Genomic DNA, 20,948 nt, shown 5'->3' on the forward strand with positions numbered 1-20,948 from the left:
GAAATATATTTTGAATTATTCAAGTGTAAAATGCATTTCATCTGCATCTGACATTTGTTTTTCATCTCCTACAAAATAAACTTGAAAAAAATCATACTTTTAAAAATGGTTACAATAAAATGGCAAAGGACACACAAACTGAACATGCAATAAGCCCGTTTAGGCAAAGTTACTGAGGTGGAAAAATACAGCAAAGTCAATTAAACCCTAAGATGTTGTGACTTGAAAGGCAATTTGTGAGCTCACTGCATGGCATTACTTTGGATAATAAGCACATACACAGCATACAATACATAAGTGTATCTTTGTAAGGCCAACTACCGCACAGAACTCATTTGATATTTGAACAGCCTCAGAGAAGTCTCCACAGCGATAATAAAGACATCTTTCCAACAACAATCACCTACAATCTTCCATATCAATAACACAGCACAGATCATTCATCATGGGCTAAAACCAGTATGCCAAGAGAAAATAGCAGTTTGACCACCTCTTTCAAGCTGTTAAAAAACAAGATGCTCATAAAAAACATATGAAAAGAACGGCAACAGATGTGCATCTCCTTGAGACGGAAATCATAGCTCTCTTGTTATGAATGCTAAAACTCTGACTTCTCCAAGTCTTAAACAAACTGAAGAACTATAGTCTTGCTTTTACAGAAGGAAAAAAAAAAAAAAAAAAAGACAGACCACTCGAACAAGCAGAAACACCCGAATAACTGCCTTCAAACTGTTGAATGGTTTTTGTAAGATGTAATTTCCAACTCTTCTAATTTATCATTTGACTGATAACACAGAAGTTGTGAATTGTCTGAAAATCAAAGTTTAAAAACGTCCAAGTACCACATCATATAACATAAAAATACTAAAAGAAGCATGCAGTTAATAAACCACAGAATTATAGCTAAATGCAACAGATATTTTAAAATTAAGTGACCTAAAAGATAGGTGCACATTTCATTTCAAATGTATTTTTACATTTGTTACAAGACTCCATAGAACACCACGTTTCATAAACCAAATTCACCAGTACTTAATTGGGTGTCTGTACTATACAAGGCTGCAGTGCTGAAGTACAGATTTCCCTTGTAGGTAAGCAAAAGTAAATGAAGTCTTTACCTAAAACAGGCAAAAAGAGGTCATTTACATGTGTTTTGTTTGTTTGTTCAATTTATAGTAGAACTGATCAAGAACCCATAAACATTCATTTATTTGTTCAGCACAGAAATCACACAGCTGTCAAGAAAGTGACCAGTAAGAAAGATGTAAGTGGTATCATAACCCTTTAAGAGTTTGACACAATCAATATTGTAAAGAGTATTTTACTACTTTAGATAATCACAGATCTGACAGTTACAAAAAAATTACTTTGCTGAGTTTAATAACAAGAGAAAAAAATCTACAAATCACACAAGAGATTACCATATTTAAACTTGCTAATGATCAAGAAACAGCTCCTTCTGAAGAAGATAACAGAAAAGCTTTTGATGTTAAGTCAAAAGTGCAACCAAGCGAAACTTCATTTGAGAAAATACAATTGAGAACACCCAAGAAAAAACTTCATTTTAGTGTATTTATTGCCTTTGTCAATGTTCATCACATCTATTCTTAAACACCCTCTAATCTATTCAGGTAACCATTTTCACGTGAGATGAATCACATCTCAGCATTATTTCTCTGCTTTGATCTTAAAAGAAATCCTACTTAGAAGAACTGTACCTTTTATATTTGGCATTCTATTGCAAGTCCCACAAGCAGGAACTCCTGAATCTGGTTGTGGTATTCTTTATTTCATATATCTTCTGACAAAATGCTTGCTTCAGTGAAATAGGAAATTGTCATCATCTATTTGAACTAATGACCCCCAAAGATCTCCCTCACCTTTTGGCCTACTCTAAGACAAGCAGAGAAAATTCAGAGGCTACTTCCCTCTGCAATCTACTTTCTGGCTAATGATTTTGTGTTAAATCTCAGGAAACAGCTCATGTTTTTACAAGAGAAAAAACAAAATTTTAAAGGTCATTGCTTGCTCTGTTTCCTGAATCACAGACTAGGCACATGCAAAGCTTTTCAGTGTATTACCATTTGCATAATCAAAGTGTACAGATGATTTCTGGTTAAGTATTAATGCTGTTATGACATTAGTGTTTGAACTTGCTGATCTCCGAGTTCCTTGTTTCCAGGCTAAGATTTGCTGAATGCTCAAAGTCTGTCTCAACACATAACAGAAAAGTCAGGTGATATTAAGCATGCTAAAAGCAGCAGTGACTGAGTACGTACTACGAATTTATTTGCTACTCATCATCATAACAGGAGGAAAGAGAGGTTCCTCTTGAAAAAACAAAACGAATTCAAACATATCACAAAAGAGAGCAATACAGATCTTGTTATATAAAACAGAGCTAAAAAAAAAGAAATCTGTCAAAGTTTATAGAAATTTGAATATACTCAGAACAATTTATGACAGCATGCTTTTTAACCAAACAATAGTAATAATTATGAACACAAAGCTAACAGTTAATTGTTTTGGTTTTGTGTGTGTGTGTGTGTGTTTGTTTCTTTGTTTTTCCTTCAGGCAGTAGTGAATGTTTTGGTTATTCACTTATCTTAGAAGTTACTGATCAGAGACAATTGGTAGCTGCACCAAAAACCATCTACAGCAGAGGACTAGGCACCTCGCTCCTAGACTATACAGAAGAGATGCTTGATATAAGGAGCTCTTTACTCAAATAAGTGTTTCAGCTCTCTGAGATGAGCACTCCGATGAAAACAGAACGTTATCCCACAACAGAAACAGTTTTGAAAATAAATAATATATTGACAGAAAAAGCACTTAAACATGTGGTTAAAAGAGAAAGGACCTTATTTAGTATCACTCTCATAAGAGATTAAATCAGTAGCATATAATCTCCTGTTCTTCAATACAATAAGAGCAACTAAAAAGACTCACAATCTTCAAACTGGAGCACATGACATAGGGGGAGAGGGAAGGATTTCATTCAACCATCGTATTGTGGTCTAGTCTTTATACAAAACTATTGTCTTTACTAAGTATAACTCATTACTACAAATAAAAACAGCACAGATACAAAGTTGAGATATTTTCGATGAAATTTGTTTATTATAAGGACTGCAGGAATGTAGAGGATTGTCATTCTACAAATAAATTATGTTCTTTGTATTCTTCTTAAGCACTTACATTTCTAAAGGATTTCAGAAGGTAGGTTATCTTCTAAGTCTACCTAATACTGCCTTCTTGTGCACTATCAATTCTCAGTGACATCTTCACCCATCATCTGATTCACAGCAGACAGAATTCTGCACATTAGCACATTGAGCAACCATTTGTACTCTTCCTCCGTTTGTGTCCCTGTATTACATTTCCAAAACATTATTTAAAACATCCTCAAAATAAAAGGATTTCTCTCTTGATATGTCCCTCTTTGGTACTCATACCTAAGAAATCCACGCTTCATAAATGCATTTTAAACACTCCCTCTACTTATTTTTCCTTTTTCACGCATAAGCACCTCAGTCTTTGTGACTTCCAGACATCCAATTGGAGATATCTGCAACTTAATTTATCAGCATTTAGCAGCTGTATTTTCAAAGTATTAAGCCATACCTTCTTTATTTTGCATCTCTTTTGAAAACTATACCTCTAAAGTAGTAATTTTGCTAGATGACATCCTGAAATAATTCATACAACATCAGCAACAGGCAAAGTTATCCCACAACAGAAACAGTTTTGAAAATAAACAAATAATATATTGACAGAAAAAGCACTTAAACATGTGGTTAAAAGAGAAAGGACCTTATTTAGTATCACTCTCATAAGAAATTAAATCAGTAGCATATAATCTCCTGTTCTTCAATACAATAAGAGCAACTAAAAAGACTCACAATCTTCAAACTGGAGCACATGACATAGGGGGAGAGGGAAGGATCAGAGGCAGAAGAAATATTGATGGTAAAGCCACACTATGTAGGGAAGTGACATCAGGAAGTTTGTAAGAAAATTTGGGATTCTATGACTACCACTTCACTTATCCATACATCTGTTGAAACATATCTTAAACTACCACTGAAAACATCACTTTTCAATCTAATTATGGGTCAAATAATCAACTATAATTGAACTATGCTCGAACTGAAAGGCAAAATATATAAATACTTCAGCATTCTTCAATGTTTTTGATTACAAAAATACTGTTCAAACTGACATCAACTAAAATTCAACAGTTCAGCATTTCTGCAAATCTAATCTTATGTTTTAGTTTAGTATCCAGAATTGACTCCAGCTTCTATTGGGAATCCAGCAGTCAAAGTTACATTCCCCATGCAGTCTTTTCTGAAATACATGAACCCTAGTAAGCAAAGAGGCCCAGGAAATTCAAGCTCTCTCCACCTTCCCCTTCATACATACATTCAAACACATAAACAGAAGTCCCTTCCCCAAAATGAATGAGAAGTAATGGAGTTGCTATAAACACTGATTCAGTTTTCTTTCTTGCTTGCTTTAGTTTACCTTTGTTTTGTTTTTCATTTTTACAAGACTGAATCCTTTTGGAAGTCACCAGGATACTGAAACAGGTAAGTGTTGCAGCCATTCATCAGATAAGAAAACTAATACATTAGTATTTGAAAGCGTATATATAAACAATACATTCCATCTTTTAGAAGGCTGTTTTAAAATGATGCCAGTCAACGACCACCTCCTCATAAAGTTATTTGTACGCTTATCTATTGACAAGTAAGCATATAGTGACACGCACAGACTTTGGAAGTTGGATCTATAATATCTTCATGCATGCCCTGCTTTAAATAAATCTTTTAATCTTCTAAAAAGAAAATATTATTTTCTTTTAGTAAATTAAGATGACAAAGTTACACAGTTCACCCATGGGAGGAAAAAAACAGGCATGTTTTGTCATCCAAAGTTTGTCCTACGCGTGAAGTTTGAGTTTTCTTTTTAAATGAGAAATGATAATGTCAGTTAAAAATAAATAAATCCATTCCTGCAAAAAAATAAATAAAAAAAATAAATAAAAAAATTCTTAGTCTCCTGGAATCTACCAGTGAATTCATATCAAAATGGATTAACTCCCAAGCTGACAGCTTACACAGAGACACCGCAACAGCTGAATCATCTTTTCCTCTAAGGTTTGAAGGCTGCAGAAACACAAATTCACAATTAGCCAAATCCACAGCGTTTTGGATATTTTTATCCTTCTAAAACAAAATTACTTTTTCCACAAGCCACTGCAAATATGTGTAGATCAGAAAAAAAAAAACAACAAACAAGGTCTCTAATGCCACCCAATCTTTGGTTTGTGGGCAACTTTTGCTTCTGAATCTTAATAATTGATGGATTCTTAATGCTTACTGAAGATATCAAGAGGACTGCATCACTTACTACACTTCAGGGATTAAGCAGTGTGAAAAAACAAAGATAGTAACAGACTGAAATCCTGTCTTAATAATAGTAGAAGACTGATCTACTAATTCAACTGAAGCAAGGATTTGACAGAATCACAAGATTTGGAAGGCACAACTGGAAACCACCTAGTCCAAAACCCTCCACTAAAGCAACCTACAACAGGTTGCACAGGAGTGTCCAGGTGGGTCTTGAATATTTCAAGAGGAGACTCCATAGCCCCTCTCAACAGCTTGGCTGGAGCTCTGCGACCCTCAGTTTTTCTTCATATTCAAATGGAACTCCCTTTGTTTCAGTTTGTGCTCATTGATCTTCATCCTGAAAAGAGCCTGATCTCATCCACTTGACTCCCACGCTTTACATATTAATAAACATAGATAAGATCACTTCTGTTTTCTCCATAAGAACAGCCTCAGGTCTCTCAGTCTTCCCTCATAAGGGAGATGCTCCAGTTCCTTAATCATCTTTGTGGCCCTCCACTGGACTCTCTATAGAAGATCTGTTTTGAACCAAAAGCCCAGAACTGGACACAGTGCTCCAGCTGTGGCCTCACCAAGGCAGGGGGGAAGATCACCTTTCACGACCTGCTGACCGAGCTCTATTTAATGCACCCCAGGACACCATTGGCCTGCTTAGCCACAAGGGCACACTGCTGACTCATGGTCAACAGGTCCTTTTCTGTAGAGCTCCTCTCCAACAGGTGAGCCCCTAACCTGTAGTTACGCATGCAGCTATTCCTTCCTAGCTGTAGGATTCTGCACTTGCCATCATTGGGCCTCATACGATTCCTCTCAAAGATAAGCGCCAGAATTTAGTAACTTTTCTTTTTTTAAAAAAAAAAAATCAAATTCCTAAATGTTAAATTTCCATTAAAAAACAAACAAACAAACAAACAAAAACCACCATTCACTTTAGATGTATTATTTATCGCTCCTGAATTAGTCTCTATTGTTAATAATTTTTCCTGCTATATTCTGCTACTTAAAAGCTTTCTATTTGGAAGACAATGGCAACTCATCCTAGAAGCCCTCACAATTCAGACAACCACTTCAAACCACATTGATGCTTTCTGAATTCTTCATAAAGTATATTAGGATTGTTGCTTTCTTAATCCTCTGAGAAACACTCTTCATGAGCATAAAAACATCTATATAATATTCCCATTTTTGTGAAAGGCATATCTTACAGCAAGAAAAGCAGTGTATAATATTCTTGCCATTGCCTTGCTCCTAAATGGCTGTACTCTTTATAAACAAATCTAGAATAGTCCTCCCATAGCTGATTTTTTGTTATCAAAATAAGTACTATTACACATGAGCTTCTAAACTGCATCTAACCATGTAACCTCTTGTTTGCCAGAAATTGAATAATCCTTCTTTTATATAGTTCACTAAATAAAGTCTGAAGAAATAATACCTAATACCTGTTTTGTACATGAGACAGCTATAGTATACAAAAAAGTCCATCCCTAGCAGAGAACACTCTATTTAAACTTAAAAATCTATGTATCCAGGTAATCACAATTATTTTGAGTTAATTTATAGTACTGTTGCAAAATCACCTTTTTTAAAAAAAAAAAAAATTAATGAAAGAATGTATAAATATTATTTTTAAGAATGTTGGTATATCTAGATGTTTCTCAGGAAGCTTTTTCTTTTGTTGGTGACCAATGTAGAATGCACATTTCACTGAAGAACATTTAAAATTTACCAAGCAAACATACTGTAATTCAAAATACAGACAGCTGCTCATGCGTCAACATCCAAACTAAATAAATATTGTATTTTCAATTCCGTTTTAACAAAACAAAGGTCCTATGTAGTAAAAGACTAAAGCACACATACATCTTGTTCAGTTCTGCTAAAGAACAATGATTCAATATAAGCTAGTATTTTAAATTTTAAAATATGTAATCAAAACGGCGCACATTATATAAGCAGAGTCTGTATTAAGAGGAAGAAAAAGAATACAGTTTTCACTTATTCTGTGACTATGTCGTTGTTCTACAAAGTGAGTTGGACCTCAATTTTTTTTTTCCATGAGGCCTGCAAGAAAGATCTAACTGGACAGTACAATTTCTTAAAAAAAACATGAATGTGTAAATTGTTAACATCTTTTCAAGAGCTATTCAAGCAGCATTCCTTGTTTCTTCATAATACCTACTGATATTCATAGATATTTTAAGACAATTTTCCAAGACCTACTACTTTACTTTCTCAGCTTCAATACTGACAAGTTTAATTCAGAATGCTAACATAAATAGTACTACATGATAAGGATATTTTTTTTTTAACTATACAAGGAGCAAATATTTACCTTCTGCAAGCATGTCAGGCACATCTGCTTGATATCTGGGCCCCACTCTGATTTCTCCTTTGTCTGCCAAAAGCGTTTTCAGTGATGGATCATACACCAATGAATAAAAAAAAGTATCCTAAAAAAGAAGATACATTTGCAATAGCATAATGAATTTCAGAATTAGCGCTGTAGATCTACCTCACCTTCCGTGTGAAAATAATTAAAGTAACCTCTCTCATGCGCTTTTACAGACTACAGGTTTGGCAGAAGACTAAAAATTTTGAAACATTAATCATTTTAAAGAACGCAGATCTTTCACGTGAATACTTTTACATGGTTAATCAAAGCTTTTCTCATTGCTAGAAGTTATTTCAGAATAGAGCAGCAAGGAAAGGATCAATACTCATAAAACATACCAACAGATTAAAAAAAAAAAAAAAAAAAAAAGAGAGCTGTTACTCATTTTCTGAACTTAATGTTTCCTTTCCTAAATATTTTACGATACTGACTTTTCATACATTAGTCTCAAACAGCACAAGAAAACTGAGGTTAAGCTGAAAAGGGCTTACACAAACACAGAGTTGACATATCTTGTACACTCATCTGTAGTAAATGTTAGGTGTTGCTCTCAAAAACATTCTACAGATTATCAGTGGTTTTTGGTGTAGAAATATGAAAATTAAAAAATGCTAATTCCAACCAAAAAAAACACCGTCTTAATATTACATTAAGATTTCCAAATAAAAGTATATTTATTTTTAAAGGTATTTTGCATTACAAAACTAGCTTCAAGACTTATCTTTCAAATTCATGGATAATTTGTTTCCTTTCTAGTAAAGCTAATTCCCTTCTACCAGAAAGGAAAGGAGATGTTTTGCTTACAGTAGTTTAAACTACTAAAAATTAAACCACTATGCTACGCTACCCTCTGGAAGAGCATCCCATCTTTCATCCCATTGACTTTACAACACAATATTTTGTCTCTGGAAGACTTGTCTTTCTATAACACCTCAAGACAGAAAAATAATAACTGCACAAAAATTAGAGAACAATAAGAACAAAACCAGAAAAATACCACATTGTGAATTTCTCTCTAAGTCTACATATTTTTATTTTGTAAGATACCATGTGAATTACTTTGAGTTAACTATTTTTTAAGAAACCTGTAATGCGCCATTTCAGTTCTTGTTCCAAAGCACTTTCAAAATCAGTGTTCTCAACATTTTTCTAACATAACATCCAATAAAGCAATTGTTCACCCACTTACTGAAAACAAAGGCATAAAGCAATCAAACAAAGCCAAACAGAATAAACATAAAACTATTCCCAATATTTATACAAATAAAAATCACAAACATTACCTCTTTCTCCAGATACGACAACACAGATTCTGTCTCATTCAGAAGTGCAACGCTGCATTTTCCCCTATAAATACATAAGAAATAACTGTTACTTTTGTAAAGTTAATTGTTTCTGTTGTCAAAAAACCCTGCAAATTTATTTTTAGTCTAACTTTATTATAAGGCAATGCAAGCAGATATGGATGAAAAATGTTGTGTGCTGATTCCTCTTGCTAGCATAGGCTTTTTTTTTTTTTTTTTTTTTTTTTTTTAATGCTACCATTTTCAATTCTATTATTTCTTTGTAACAATCCACTACTTCCTGCATTTCACGTACCTAACTTTTACTTAACTTCTATCAATTTGGGCAGTATTTACCATGAGGTCCTAGTGGTCTAGGACATAGAACAGGACTGTCTACACAAATCCATTCTATCTGCAACAGATTAGCACACAAATAAACACTAGAAAGGACAAATTACTTTAGGGATCTCTGGGATTTGAAGATGTAAAGACTCAAAGATATTATAGCAAAAATCCCTCATTTATTTCAGAGAATGTTTTCTCTTAAACTCAACTGCAGATATTACATGCCAATTGTTAACTGCAGAAAAAAAAAAAAAACCACAAAAAAAACATCAAAAACATAGCTAATGTCTCTTTCATTACTGCTGGAATAGAAACAGAGTTAAAACATTCATTAATATATAAGCTCTTGAATTTCTCTTAGTCTCAGTATTTGTCAAGAGAAACACAATTCCGAAGAGAAATGTTGGAAAAATTAGACTGAAAAACCTGAGCACAACACACAACAGTAAGTGAGAAGATTCCTGCAATAAGAAACGAGGAGAACATCTCTATTATCAATTATGTATTTGAAGATTTTTTGGAGCTTTTGACCTTGATAATTCCAGAACACTAATATCTAACGATTAATTCTATGCTATACCATGAAGACAGTTCACTACCTTTTTTTTTTTTTTTTTTTTTTTTTTTTTTTTGTATTAAACCTGAATAGTTTACCTTCCCAGTTTACTTCTGTTCTGTTCAGTTCACTCCAGACTACCCTTATTTAACTCCAATTATGGCAGAGGCTTTCCTTCACTGCCACTGTGGCTGAAAGGGCATAGTATTGACTGACCTTATACCATATTGCTGGAAGTTTAAAAAGCTTTGTTTTATTTCATTAAGAGAGAAGATTAATTTCCACAGCACATCTCCCAGCTGAGTGAATTTCTATTTGATATTAAATTTCTTTGTGCAGCATTTTAACCATCTAATGGCTGGAATCATAATTAGTATTTTATGCGCTTCTAAGATTTTTCACATGTATGAATTATAGCCTAAAAAAATAATAAAAAAAAAGAATACAAGGCTAACTGCTAAAATGAAAAAAAAAAAAAAAAAGCACTTAGAAACAGGTAATCTGATCAACTATAAGGAACACCACAATAAAAAGAATCTGTATTATAGTTGCCAGCTTCCATGATCCATAAATGTGATATCCTTACTATAAGTATATAGAATCAAAAGGCATAAAATCCTATCATTTCTATATCTGTTCATTCTCTCTCCCTTTCCCCCCATGTCCCAACTAGAGGAAGATCTTCTCAGCCTACTATAAATGGTCATTTTGATTGAAACAATGCACTTAGCTCAGTAAATTGTCACAAACCTATCAATCACGTATACTTAGGAAATAACTCAGTGCAGACTTAAGATGATGCAATCCTAAATATTCTTTTAACCACCATTGTACTCTTCACCTCTTCTTCCAATACTAATAATCAAAAAGCCCTTTGAGAAAATTAATGTGGTTTAAACCACATTGCAACCAGACTGGTCTCAGTGACTGGATAAAGAGAAACATCACTGCCATTTGTAAGAAGAGATGAAACACTGCATCCAAGCTTAGGGACCCCAAAACAAGACAGCTGCTGGAGCAGGTCCAGTGGAGGGCAACAAAAAAGACCAAGTGCTGGAGCACCTCTCCTATGAAGAAAGGCAGAGGGAGCTGGGCTTGTTCAGCACGCAAAAGTCAGAGCTCTGGGGAGAGCTCACTGCAGCCTTCTAGTACTTAAAGGCAGCTCGTTATCAGGAGGGAGACAAGAATTTTTATGTCATCTGATAGTGGTAGGATAGGGGAAATGCTTTTCAAATAAAAGAGGGGAGATTTAAATTAGAGGTTGTAGGGGAATTTTCACCTAAAGCATGGTGAGGTGCTGGAATAGGTTGTCCAGAGAAGTTACAGATGCTCAGAGAAGTTACAACCACCTCCAAGGATGACACGTCCAAGGTCAGGTCAGATGGGGCCCTGGGCAAGCTGGACTAGTGTCTGACTTACTGGTTGGCAAACTTGAAGGGAAGCTGGAACTAGATGACCTTTAAAGATCCACTGAAACCTTCTGATTATCATTCAGTTGTAATTCTGATTTGAGCTATATTCCTCTATCATGCTGCATCCCTGACTTCACTGTTCTCAATAGTAAAAATTACTGGTAAATAGCATCAGAAGGAATCAAAGATGTTGCTCTAACATTCCTGGTTTTGACTTTGTCTATTTACGCTCTAAAAAATTGTTATTATTTCCCAGGGAATTGGGCAAAATTGATCTTGTATGAATGTTGAGTAGATCTTTCTGATACCTCAACAATGTACAAATTACAGCAAACAAAGTTAGCATTTATGTCTTCACTTACAATTTAATTTTGATAAAATTGCCACTTCAGAATCCATTCTACTCTCAGAGGTACTTAAATGTACTTAAACTGATAAAAGATAAAAAGTTGCTCCATTTAGCTGACAATACCAACATAACTTGCCAGAGTATTAAATCAGTAAACAAACAAACAAACAAACAAGCAGGTTATTTACAGATCTTTCAATAAAAGGAAATAACAAAGCTTACCTGGGTATATGCTCATGGTATTATCAGCCTCTGTTATATAAACCAGTCAGGATTCAATTACTTCTCCTGTCCTAGAAAGCTCAGCTGTAACTCGTTTTTTTCTTTAAACCAGTAACCATGTGAAAGTTGTTTACACACATTACACCTTCATTCATTGCTACCTTAGAAGTTTTTCCCAGTTGTTAAATCTTTTGTTGCATCTTTCAGCTAACTCCACCACTATCTGACAATTCTCAGCCATATACACACATCAGTTAAAGGATGCCTAACAATCTCCTCCTTTTTTCATGCCTACCACCTACTTGAGTTATTTCAACAAAGCCATTCTGGTACAACACAGAATTGAAATCCAAGCACATTTCACACTAACTCTAAAACAGTATTTTTTTGAGGAAAAACAAAAACCAAACCAAACCAAAGCAACACACTTTAATGATTTTGGAGAAAATAAATTCTTCAGTAGGCCAAACAGTGAGCCTCAGTCTTAAAACCAACCTGCTAACAATTTACAACTAAAACAGCAAATAAACACAGGGAAACTAGTGAAGGTTATAAATAAATGGAAAGACATACTAGCCATCTTGGTATGCAGCAGTCCCAAGAAAGTGAACAAAAAGATATTTCCTTTCTTTTTTCAGGGAGTTACTCTGCTTGTTTGCACTGTCCCTGTAATCACCCCTTAAGATTTTTCTTAAAGTAATCAATATTATACATATATTTTATACAATTCCTCAACAAAAAATAATGATGAAAACCAGATCTTAAAAGTACCAGAATTAATCAAAATCAACAGCTATTTTTATCATTTGAAGTTCTTATTTTGGCCCAGTCCATCCTTTTAAAACAATAGAAACCTCTACAATTTCTGCTCTGTCACTCTTGCAGGCTATTTCGTCACCTGTTTTCACTAGATCAGTAAGACAGACCATGAGATGTAAGCCTTCTTTTAATAATTATCTGTTCGGACAGGAAATATACTAGCAAAAATTACAGACATAAATTACAAAAGAAATGCAATACTTAAGCGTCTGTTAAGCAGCACAAGCCACAGAAGTGGAAAAGGGCCTGGTGGCTAAGGTATTACGTCCCACAAATTTCCTGTTGTAATGTAGTTGTATCTTGGGTAAGACTGGCACAGAGTATGAACTTTCAGAACTCACTGTTCTGGGTTCCCACCAAGTCAATGGAACTTGCATTGCATTAGTCATGCTGATGCTATTTGAAGAAGAAAGGTAATATGTGCAGTGGTGACCCCACAGACTTTGAAATTCTGCTCTTAACAATTACTCATCGCCTTCCTGAATTTGACAAGATAACATCGGGTAATTCCATGCAAGTAAACCAATTGTCTCTTGATCTCGATCAAAAAATGCTGATCTTAGTAGAAATTTGAAATATGAAACTTTGCCACTAGTTGGATAGTAAGAACAAAGTAACTGCAAAGAATATTAGGAAATGTTATGCTTATAAGGAAAATCTGATTTGATTTTAACATATGCTGCTGTTTCAATGACAACTAGAAATCAAACAGAAGATAAAGTGGAAAACTGAGAGGGGCTGTAAGGTTTTAAGCAAAACGAGACCACAAGAGCAACCATTCTCCAATGAGTCATAAAGGAAAAAAAGGGGAAAAAGGGCACAGAAAGTAAAGGATGAGACAGCTACCTTAAATGAACAAGGTATTTCCTGAATTATCTGAAATGTTTTTTGAAGATTTCCAAACAACTACTTTGAGCCAAGTCATGACCACTTACAAGAAGTCTAGATTGCAATGATTATTGCCAAATCACATACTAGGAGCTGCAGAGTTTTAGGACCTTGCTCTAATTACATAAAATTGATTCCCCACTTGTGGGAAGCAAATATCAAGTACACTTACGTATTTTGCTTTTAAGTGCAGCTCAGGGAGCACAGAACGATGCTGACAGACACAAGTACATAGCAACTTCCAAGCTCTCCAAATTGCATAGATATTTACAAATGGAGTGCAAGATACAGCACTCCACGAAAATACATTGAATAACATAAAAGCATTGTTGCAGTAACTAAAAGCTGTAACAGACTCCCCAGCTAGAGTTTGGGTTTTTTTTTTTTTTTAAATATTCACAATATATAGAAGATAGATTCTGACAGAAGAGAGATCTGCACTCATTGATTCCTCTTGGGCAGAGTTTAACTCCAGTCATTTTCTGAACTCTCTCAAAGACAAGGGGGGAAAAAAAGTCTCACTTGATAAATAAATAATACTGAGACTCATTTTTCCAACAAAACAATAAAAACTGCCCAGATAGTACAAGATCACACGTATGATACACATCTGTTGCCAAAAATGTAGATTTACCTGTTTAACAAAGAATTGATAAAGTATAACTAAAAAATGAATGTACAGCCAACTGACTTATGTACATCTAAATGAGCCAGTAAGTGCCTGGCATCTGAACACATGCATAGATCACACGTATGATCCAGAGTTTTTATGCTAAGTTTGACTGTCAATCTGAAAGTTCAAGGTTTTAATCTTAATTCAAATTGAATTCCTGATTTTGAGAGCTTCAAATTGATGCTATTTAAAGGTTAAGTCTGTCTTCGAATGATTGTGCACAATTGACACTAATTCAACAAAACTTGACAAAACTCCACAGAGTAATTTATAGACAATGTTCAAATTACCTATGGTTACCTATATGGTTAAATATTCCTGAATTCCAACTTTTAATGACAACCCAATCAGAAGAAAAAACATTTCCATGTGAAAAACCTCATTTTTAAAAGACAAATATGAAGACTTTCGATTCAGTACCAATTTATATAGTTTGTATACACAAACAATTACATAATTTGCAGAAGAGCCGAAGCATTCAGCAACATTACAATAAAAACTTACTGAACAGTTGTAGAAGATGTTAAGATAAAAAAATCTACATCTATGAAAGTGTGCATGTGGGTGGCTGGCAACCCTGCCCATGGCAGTGGTGGTGGAACTAGATGACCTTTAAAGTCCCTTCCAACCCAAGTCATCCTACAGTTCTATGAAATTATAATTTAAGACAGGATTTACAATAATACCACCCCATCTTAAATCACTGATTGCATTTTGAGTTCTGTTGCTAAGAAGGGTTTCCAGTAAGAGAATATATATGGAATAGAAAGAACAATGCCAAGAACAAGATCCAGATCATAATATGGAAACAATTTCTTGAACTAGGCATAAGGCACGGCAGAACTGTGTTTTCTTATCTAGTTAATAATACATATAGTACAAATAACACAATAACACATATAGTTCATACAGATTATAGTAGGGAACTCAAGTCATTGCTCTTTTTTCCTCAGGGATTAATTCAGTCTAAAAAGGAAAATAAATTACTTTTTAAACAGAGAAACAGCAATACACACGTATCTAAGAAAGCCATAGGAGGCTGGTTAGGAACAATTTTTCAGCATGACATTACAGGGTCACCTAGCCCAGAAACAACACTCATTGCTCCTGAACTATATAAGCTTTGCACTACAGGAAAAATTGCAACTTGGCAATTATGTCGCTGTGGGAAAACCTATAATTTTCTTACGTTTAACTGACAGTCTTCTACCAATACTTTTTTCTTATACTCTGTTATTAGTATTAGCTATTGACCACAACTGAGAACAAGACAAAAGTACAATCTAGACCAGAATCTTTCCATTGTAAGAATTCTCCAAATTCTACTGCCAAAGGGAAAAAAAAATTAGACAACAACACAACAAAACTAACAGGCATCAGACATGCTGCAAAAGCTACCCTGCTCTAAATAAACTTAATCCAGGAAGGAAGAACTCCTAAGCAATCCAAATGACCAATCACATGCCTATTCAAAGTAGATTCACTCATTGTATCTAGTTGTGTGACTTAGATTAGAAAATAAAAAAGATTGAAAGTTCTTGTAAATTATCTAAACTTTGTAGCTTATGTATTTGTACCCATTTGTCTGCTGAAAGCTTCTTGCTTGCTGAGAACAACAACATCCTAAGATAATACCACCAATTCCTAGCATGCCATACCTTAAAAAGTCACAATGCTACTGTAAAATGACCTGTCCCATCCTACCAATTACCTGTCTTTGAGCTTCTGACTATTTGGTGCGTTCTACACAAAGGAATTGTGAGAAAGAAAAAAAAAAAAGCATTATTCTATACCTGCATAGTTTAAAGTAGTAATACTAGGGTGAGGTCTGGCAAGATCATAAGGAAGAAAAGTTCAGTATAATGAAAGTTGTGTGATTCATTATGCATCAAAGTTAAGGCAAGTAAGAGTTTATTTAAAAGAAAATCCAAAAACTAACCTCAAACCTGAAACATAGGCTTGATAGATACAAGTAAAACTTAGCTAGTAGCAAGCAAAGATAATGAAATGGTAAAGTGAACCCTGATGGCTAAATAAGTTTTTACACACATTATATGAAGCATTAAATTCAAAAGCAAGCACAAATAATCCAAGTAACTAATGTAGTCTTTTACAAGAATTGCCTACTAGCTCTTAAAACCTCAATGAAAAGTGAAAATACAAAGATCAAGATAACAAGTGCATCTTCCCAAAGAGATTTTTTTTTTTGTGAATTGTTATACAAATAGCTGGCAGATCCTTTTCACCACATGCTGAGTTGCATGATGCACTTCATAACATCAACCAACAATCTCACCGTGATGACAACTTTTAAATAATTTTTTCCCTCTGCCTTATCATGACTTTCCAAAATGCTATATTTAGTAATTCTTAAATCTCTGCAAATCAAAGCTAAAATACACAGCACTTTGGCTCAACTCAGTCCCTTGCTGGGACCTGACACTGCTTAGATGAACTATCTGCACCATGAATTATGCATTCATTCACTATGTGATGTGTATACATACCCAATGAAGGAAAGGGCTCAGTGAATCCACAGCAGTATGACACCATTGTAAAATTTGGAGATTACAGGGCATGGCAAAACTGCATTTGTAATAAGCAAGAATTGGGAAGGAAGGAGGTAATTTATCACTGGAAGGGTGTTATCTTACGTATTTGAGGAAGGAGAGGAAGGAGTAGTTTCACTTGTAATTTGTCAGGTAGGAACAAAGCTAACAAGCCCTATAAACCCAAATGAGAACATCTTGACACTGTCCTTCACTGCATACCATCATTTCAGAAGTTAGTGCAATTATAATTCTTCAACACATTCCACCACATCAGCACTGAGGCTACAAGACAACACTGCCACATCTGTTTCGTTCTGTGTGAAGCCGTGAGTTGGAATCAATTATCCTTTTGGTTCCCTTCTTATTCAAGATATTTTATGATTCTTGTATCTGTCTTTGCATATTTTCTAAATCTGTTGGGTTTTTTTTTTGAGCTACAATGTATACCACTTCCTAAAGTTACTAAAATGGCAGTGACCATCACCTAACATAAAACACAAACAAGATTAACATTAGGAAAAAAAATTGTTTATATCAAAATGAATTATATTTAAAGAAAGTTACACATAATGTGTGTTGCAAAATACAAAGTACAGGAATATAGACTGAAAATGTATTACAAGTTTTTAAAAGCAAACAAATCACATCAGAATTATTCAACACAGCTTTACAGATCATACGACTTCAGAATTATTTGTACAACAAAGAAATTTAATCTGCTATAAATTTAAAGCACATTAATTATAAAGTGGTATCACCAAGTATGCAAAAGAGACATTGCTGTGTTTTTAATTATGACTTAGAATAAATTAGTCATGGGTGGGTTTCTTCAGAGGGAAGGATGGAAGGGAAACAATGTCATCTTCTCTGCCAGTTGGGTTAAAGTTAAAATGATTTTATTGCCTTAAATTACACACAGAGAGAATTGGTTTTTTTTTTTTCTTTGCTGAAGATGCCAGTAAAAGTTCAAGATCTGTAGTTACCAAGAGCAACTGCATATAATTCAGCCTCCTCTATCACTTTTAGCTCTCTCCTCTTCCCTCTGAAGTGATTGAACTTGCCTTCTTACCCTTAACAGAATTTATCTCCTTTCTCCATTCTATTCTATCGAACTATTTATTCTCTTGTAAAACCATAGATTGTGACAACTAACCAAAGTCCACAGGATAGAGCTACTGAGACTTTTAGTGCGTGTGTCTTTCCATATGGAGAATATTGGTTTGGTGGACTACTGACAGCAACAAATATCCTTTGCTGTGACTTCAGCAAAGCCTACAGCATGTCCTATATTGGCTTTTAACCAGACCAGTAACATACAGGGTAGATAAGCAGACAATAAGGTTGGAAGAAAAACTAGCTGGCCCATCAGGCTAAAAAGGTTGTAATGAGTGGTTCAAAGTCCAACCAGCAGCTGATTACTGGTGGCTCCTCCCAGGTGCTAATACAAAGGCCAGCAGTTTCACATCTTAAGAGTAATCATTCACACACTCTTAAAGAAACAGATCCTACTACTGTCTTCAACTACCTAATGAAGAAGTAAATAAGAGAGACAGGCTATTTTCAGGGAAGCACAGTGACAGAACAAGAAGCAATGGACAGGAAGTTCCAAAAGTGGTGGTCCCAATTAGACATCAGGAAAGACTGAAACAGACATTCAGAGAGACTTTGCAATCTCCATCCTTAGGTACACTCAAAACTCAACCAGACAAAGCCACAAACAACCTGATCCTGCTTTCAGCAGGAGTCCAGACTAGATGACGTTAGAGATGTCTCTTCAAAAGCATATTATTCCACGGCTCTAAAACCTTTTTCTGATATACTATTGGGAAAAAGGTGCAAGAGCAAGAGCACTGCCTTCACAGTATCTCAATCCTCACTCCATAGGAAAAGATCACAAATAAAATTTACATAAACGATCAAGAAGAGTTGAGTTTGTGAATGTTCAGAAGTTAACATGCTCTATAAGAACCATTTTGTAGGAGACGTATTTGTTAAAAATTCATTAAACAACATACAACTTGTTCCAGAACGCATCTGGTAAAGGTCTTATTAGCAAATGACAGTATAGCACTACAGCATTTAAATGTTCTGAAAAGCTATTCAAGTCATGCCACTGTATTTGCCTACTGTGCAATGCTGCATGTACCATGAATTCATGTGATTTTATGGACTCATTGTGAAGTGTGTACTGAAGAATCTCTTCTTCCTCCCTGAGTTGTGAGGTAAGAAGACATTTACAATACTGCTTCTCTACAATCTTCTCTCTGGATAGAGAATACCTTATTTCAATATTTAAATGTCAAAGTAAGCGAAAGAAACTGTGCAGGACTACTATCTCTATGCTGTATTTAGGAAAGCAGAGATTTGACATCTAAATGACTTTCTCCAAGTCAGAGAACAAGTGGATGAATCAAGCACAGGAAATTAATAAAGCACACCCAACTTCCAGTTTTTATTTTGGCAGCAAGAAAGATAAGAAGCCTCATTTGAGAAAGAGAAAGTACATACGGACATACAAATATTCTCTCTTACTGAAGAATATAACTACTTTTTTTTTTTTTCTAGCTGAAGAAAACTGTTTCAAATGGCTGAGGGGAGGTGGATGTACTGAGAAACTAAAAATTCCTTCAGAATGCAAACTTGTATGAATTCCTGTTTTACACTTACCACACTCCTCTTCCATTATGCTCCTGATTACTCTCTTCTATTTCCAGATACATTCCCCTCTTCCACTCCCCCCTCTCCCCCCAAAAAACTGTTCGTCGACTCCGAAATAAAAAGTGACTTGAACACTTATAATATTTACAGAAAGACATTCAAAACGTTTTTTTTTTTTAAGCTTCTTACAATAGCACCGCGGTAATCTAAAAAATACTTGAAGTGCTTCTGCAACATTTAGCCAAACTCAATCATTACTTCTTCCCATTTACTAAAGTAAGCTGAGGTAATTTTATTTTTAAGTGTGTGCAGATCTGACCACTGAGTCACCGTTCCTTTCTAAACCCATCTGTGGTTTCCCTGGGCAAACAAAATGGCCATATTTCCTTTGGACAGCAGAAGAATCAAGAATACACCTCCAAAGTAGGCATAGTCTGACTTCGTACAACATGATCACCTGATGTTTCAATTTGTAAGCTGGAGCTCTATCTATGACTCTGTCCCTTTCAAGGCTCAAATGCGAAGAGACAAAAGGCAATAGTGAGGGTGGTACCAAATCAATTCATGGCTCTACCTGGCACAACTCAGCTGTACACAATCACTCCCTTTTGTAAGATAAAGGCTGAAGTGTTCAAATGGCTGGGCTACTGGCAGGCAATCCAGCTCAACAGAATACAGATAAGCAATATTTAATTCTTACCTGATATGAGTTGCCGGAAGAGACTCATACTGGCGAGAAAGGAAGAGCTCTCTGTGTTTCAGCTGATGTTTCTGTTTATCAGTCAAGTCAACCTCAATTGTAGTTTCAGACTCTTCTTCAACTTCTTCTGCAGAGAAGCAGAGCGTAGGTCGAAATTAACTCTGTTACATAATACACTTACAGCCATTTCACTTGACATTTCCCCCACCCCTTAGCAACTTCCCTTAGTATTTAAAAGAAAAGATGAGTTCAACAAGACTAGTTTACGTAAGTTGACAGAATATTAAGTATTTTTAATTCCATACCTTCTACTCATACCCTTTACAAATTCCTCTCCTACTGTACTATGCACTGATGTCTTTCATACAGCCATAAGAACAATCCCAACAAAATTGCTCATTCTTTGTTCACCTTCTTTCACCTTTTTTTCCTCTAGGTATGCTTCTTCCTTGCATACCAGTACATTCTGCTACTGATAGTCTTATGAGGAGCGGCTGAAGGAGCTGGGATTGTTCAGTCTGGAGAAGAGGAGGCTCAGGGGAGACCTCATTGCACTCTACAACTTCCTGAAGGGAGGTTGTGGTACAAAAGGGTCTGGCCTCTTCTCCCAGGCAAATAGTAGGACCCGAGGAAATGGCAAGAAGTTATACCAGAGGAGGTTTAGGTTGGATATTAG

The 20,948-nt window shown here is 35.1% G+C and overlaps 1 protein-coding gene across 1 annotated transcript in view; it reads right to left on the minus strand.

The window, feature by feature from the left end:
- The window catches only part of MTA3 (metastasis associated 1 family member 3), a 122,249-nt gene that overhangs the window by 80,343 nt on the left and 20,958 nt on the right, over window positions 1-20,948 (minus strand). The window contains exons 4-6 of the mRNA XM_042893279.1: window positions 20,273-20,399; window positions 9,096-9,159; window positions 7,753-7,870 (exon numbers count right to left, since the gene is read on the minus strand). Of these exons, the coding sequence (XP_042749213.1) occupies window positions 7,753-7,870; window positions 9,096-9,159; window positions 20,273-20,399 (309 nt within the window). The remainder of the gene's footprint in view (window positions 1-7,752; window positions 7,871-9,095; window positions 9,160-20,272; window positions 20,400-20,948) is intronic.

The sequence above is a fragment of the Lagopus leucura genome, unplaced genomic scaffold, assembly GCF_019238085.1.
Source record: "Lagopus leucura isolate 7727_CA_CO unplaced genomic scaffold, USGS_WTPT01 Super-Scaffold_73, whole genome shotgun sequence".
Classification (NCBI taxonomy): domain Eukaryota; kingdom Metazoa; phylum Chordata; class Aves; order Galliformes; family Phasianidae; genus Lagopus; species Lagopus leucura.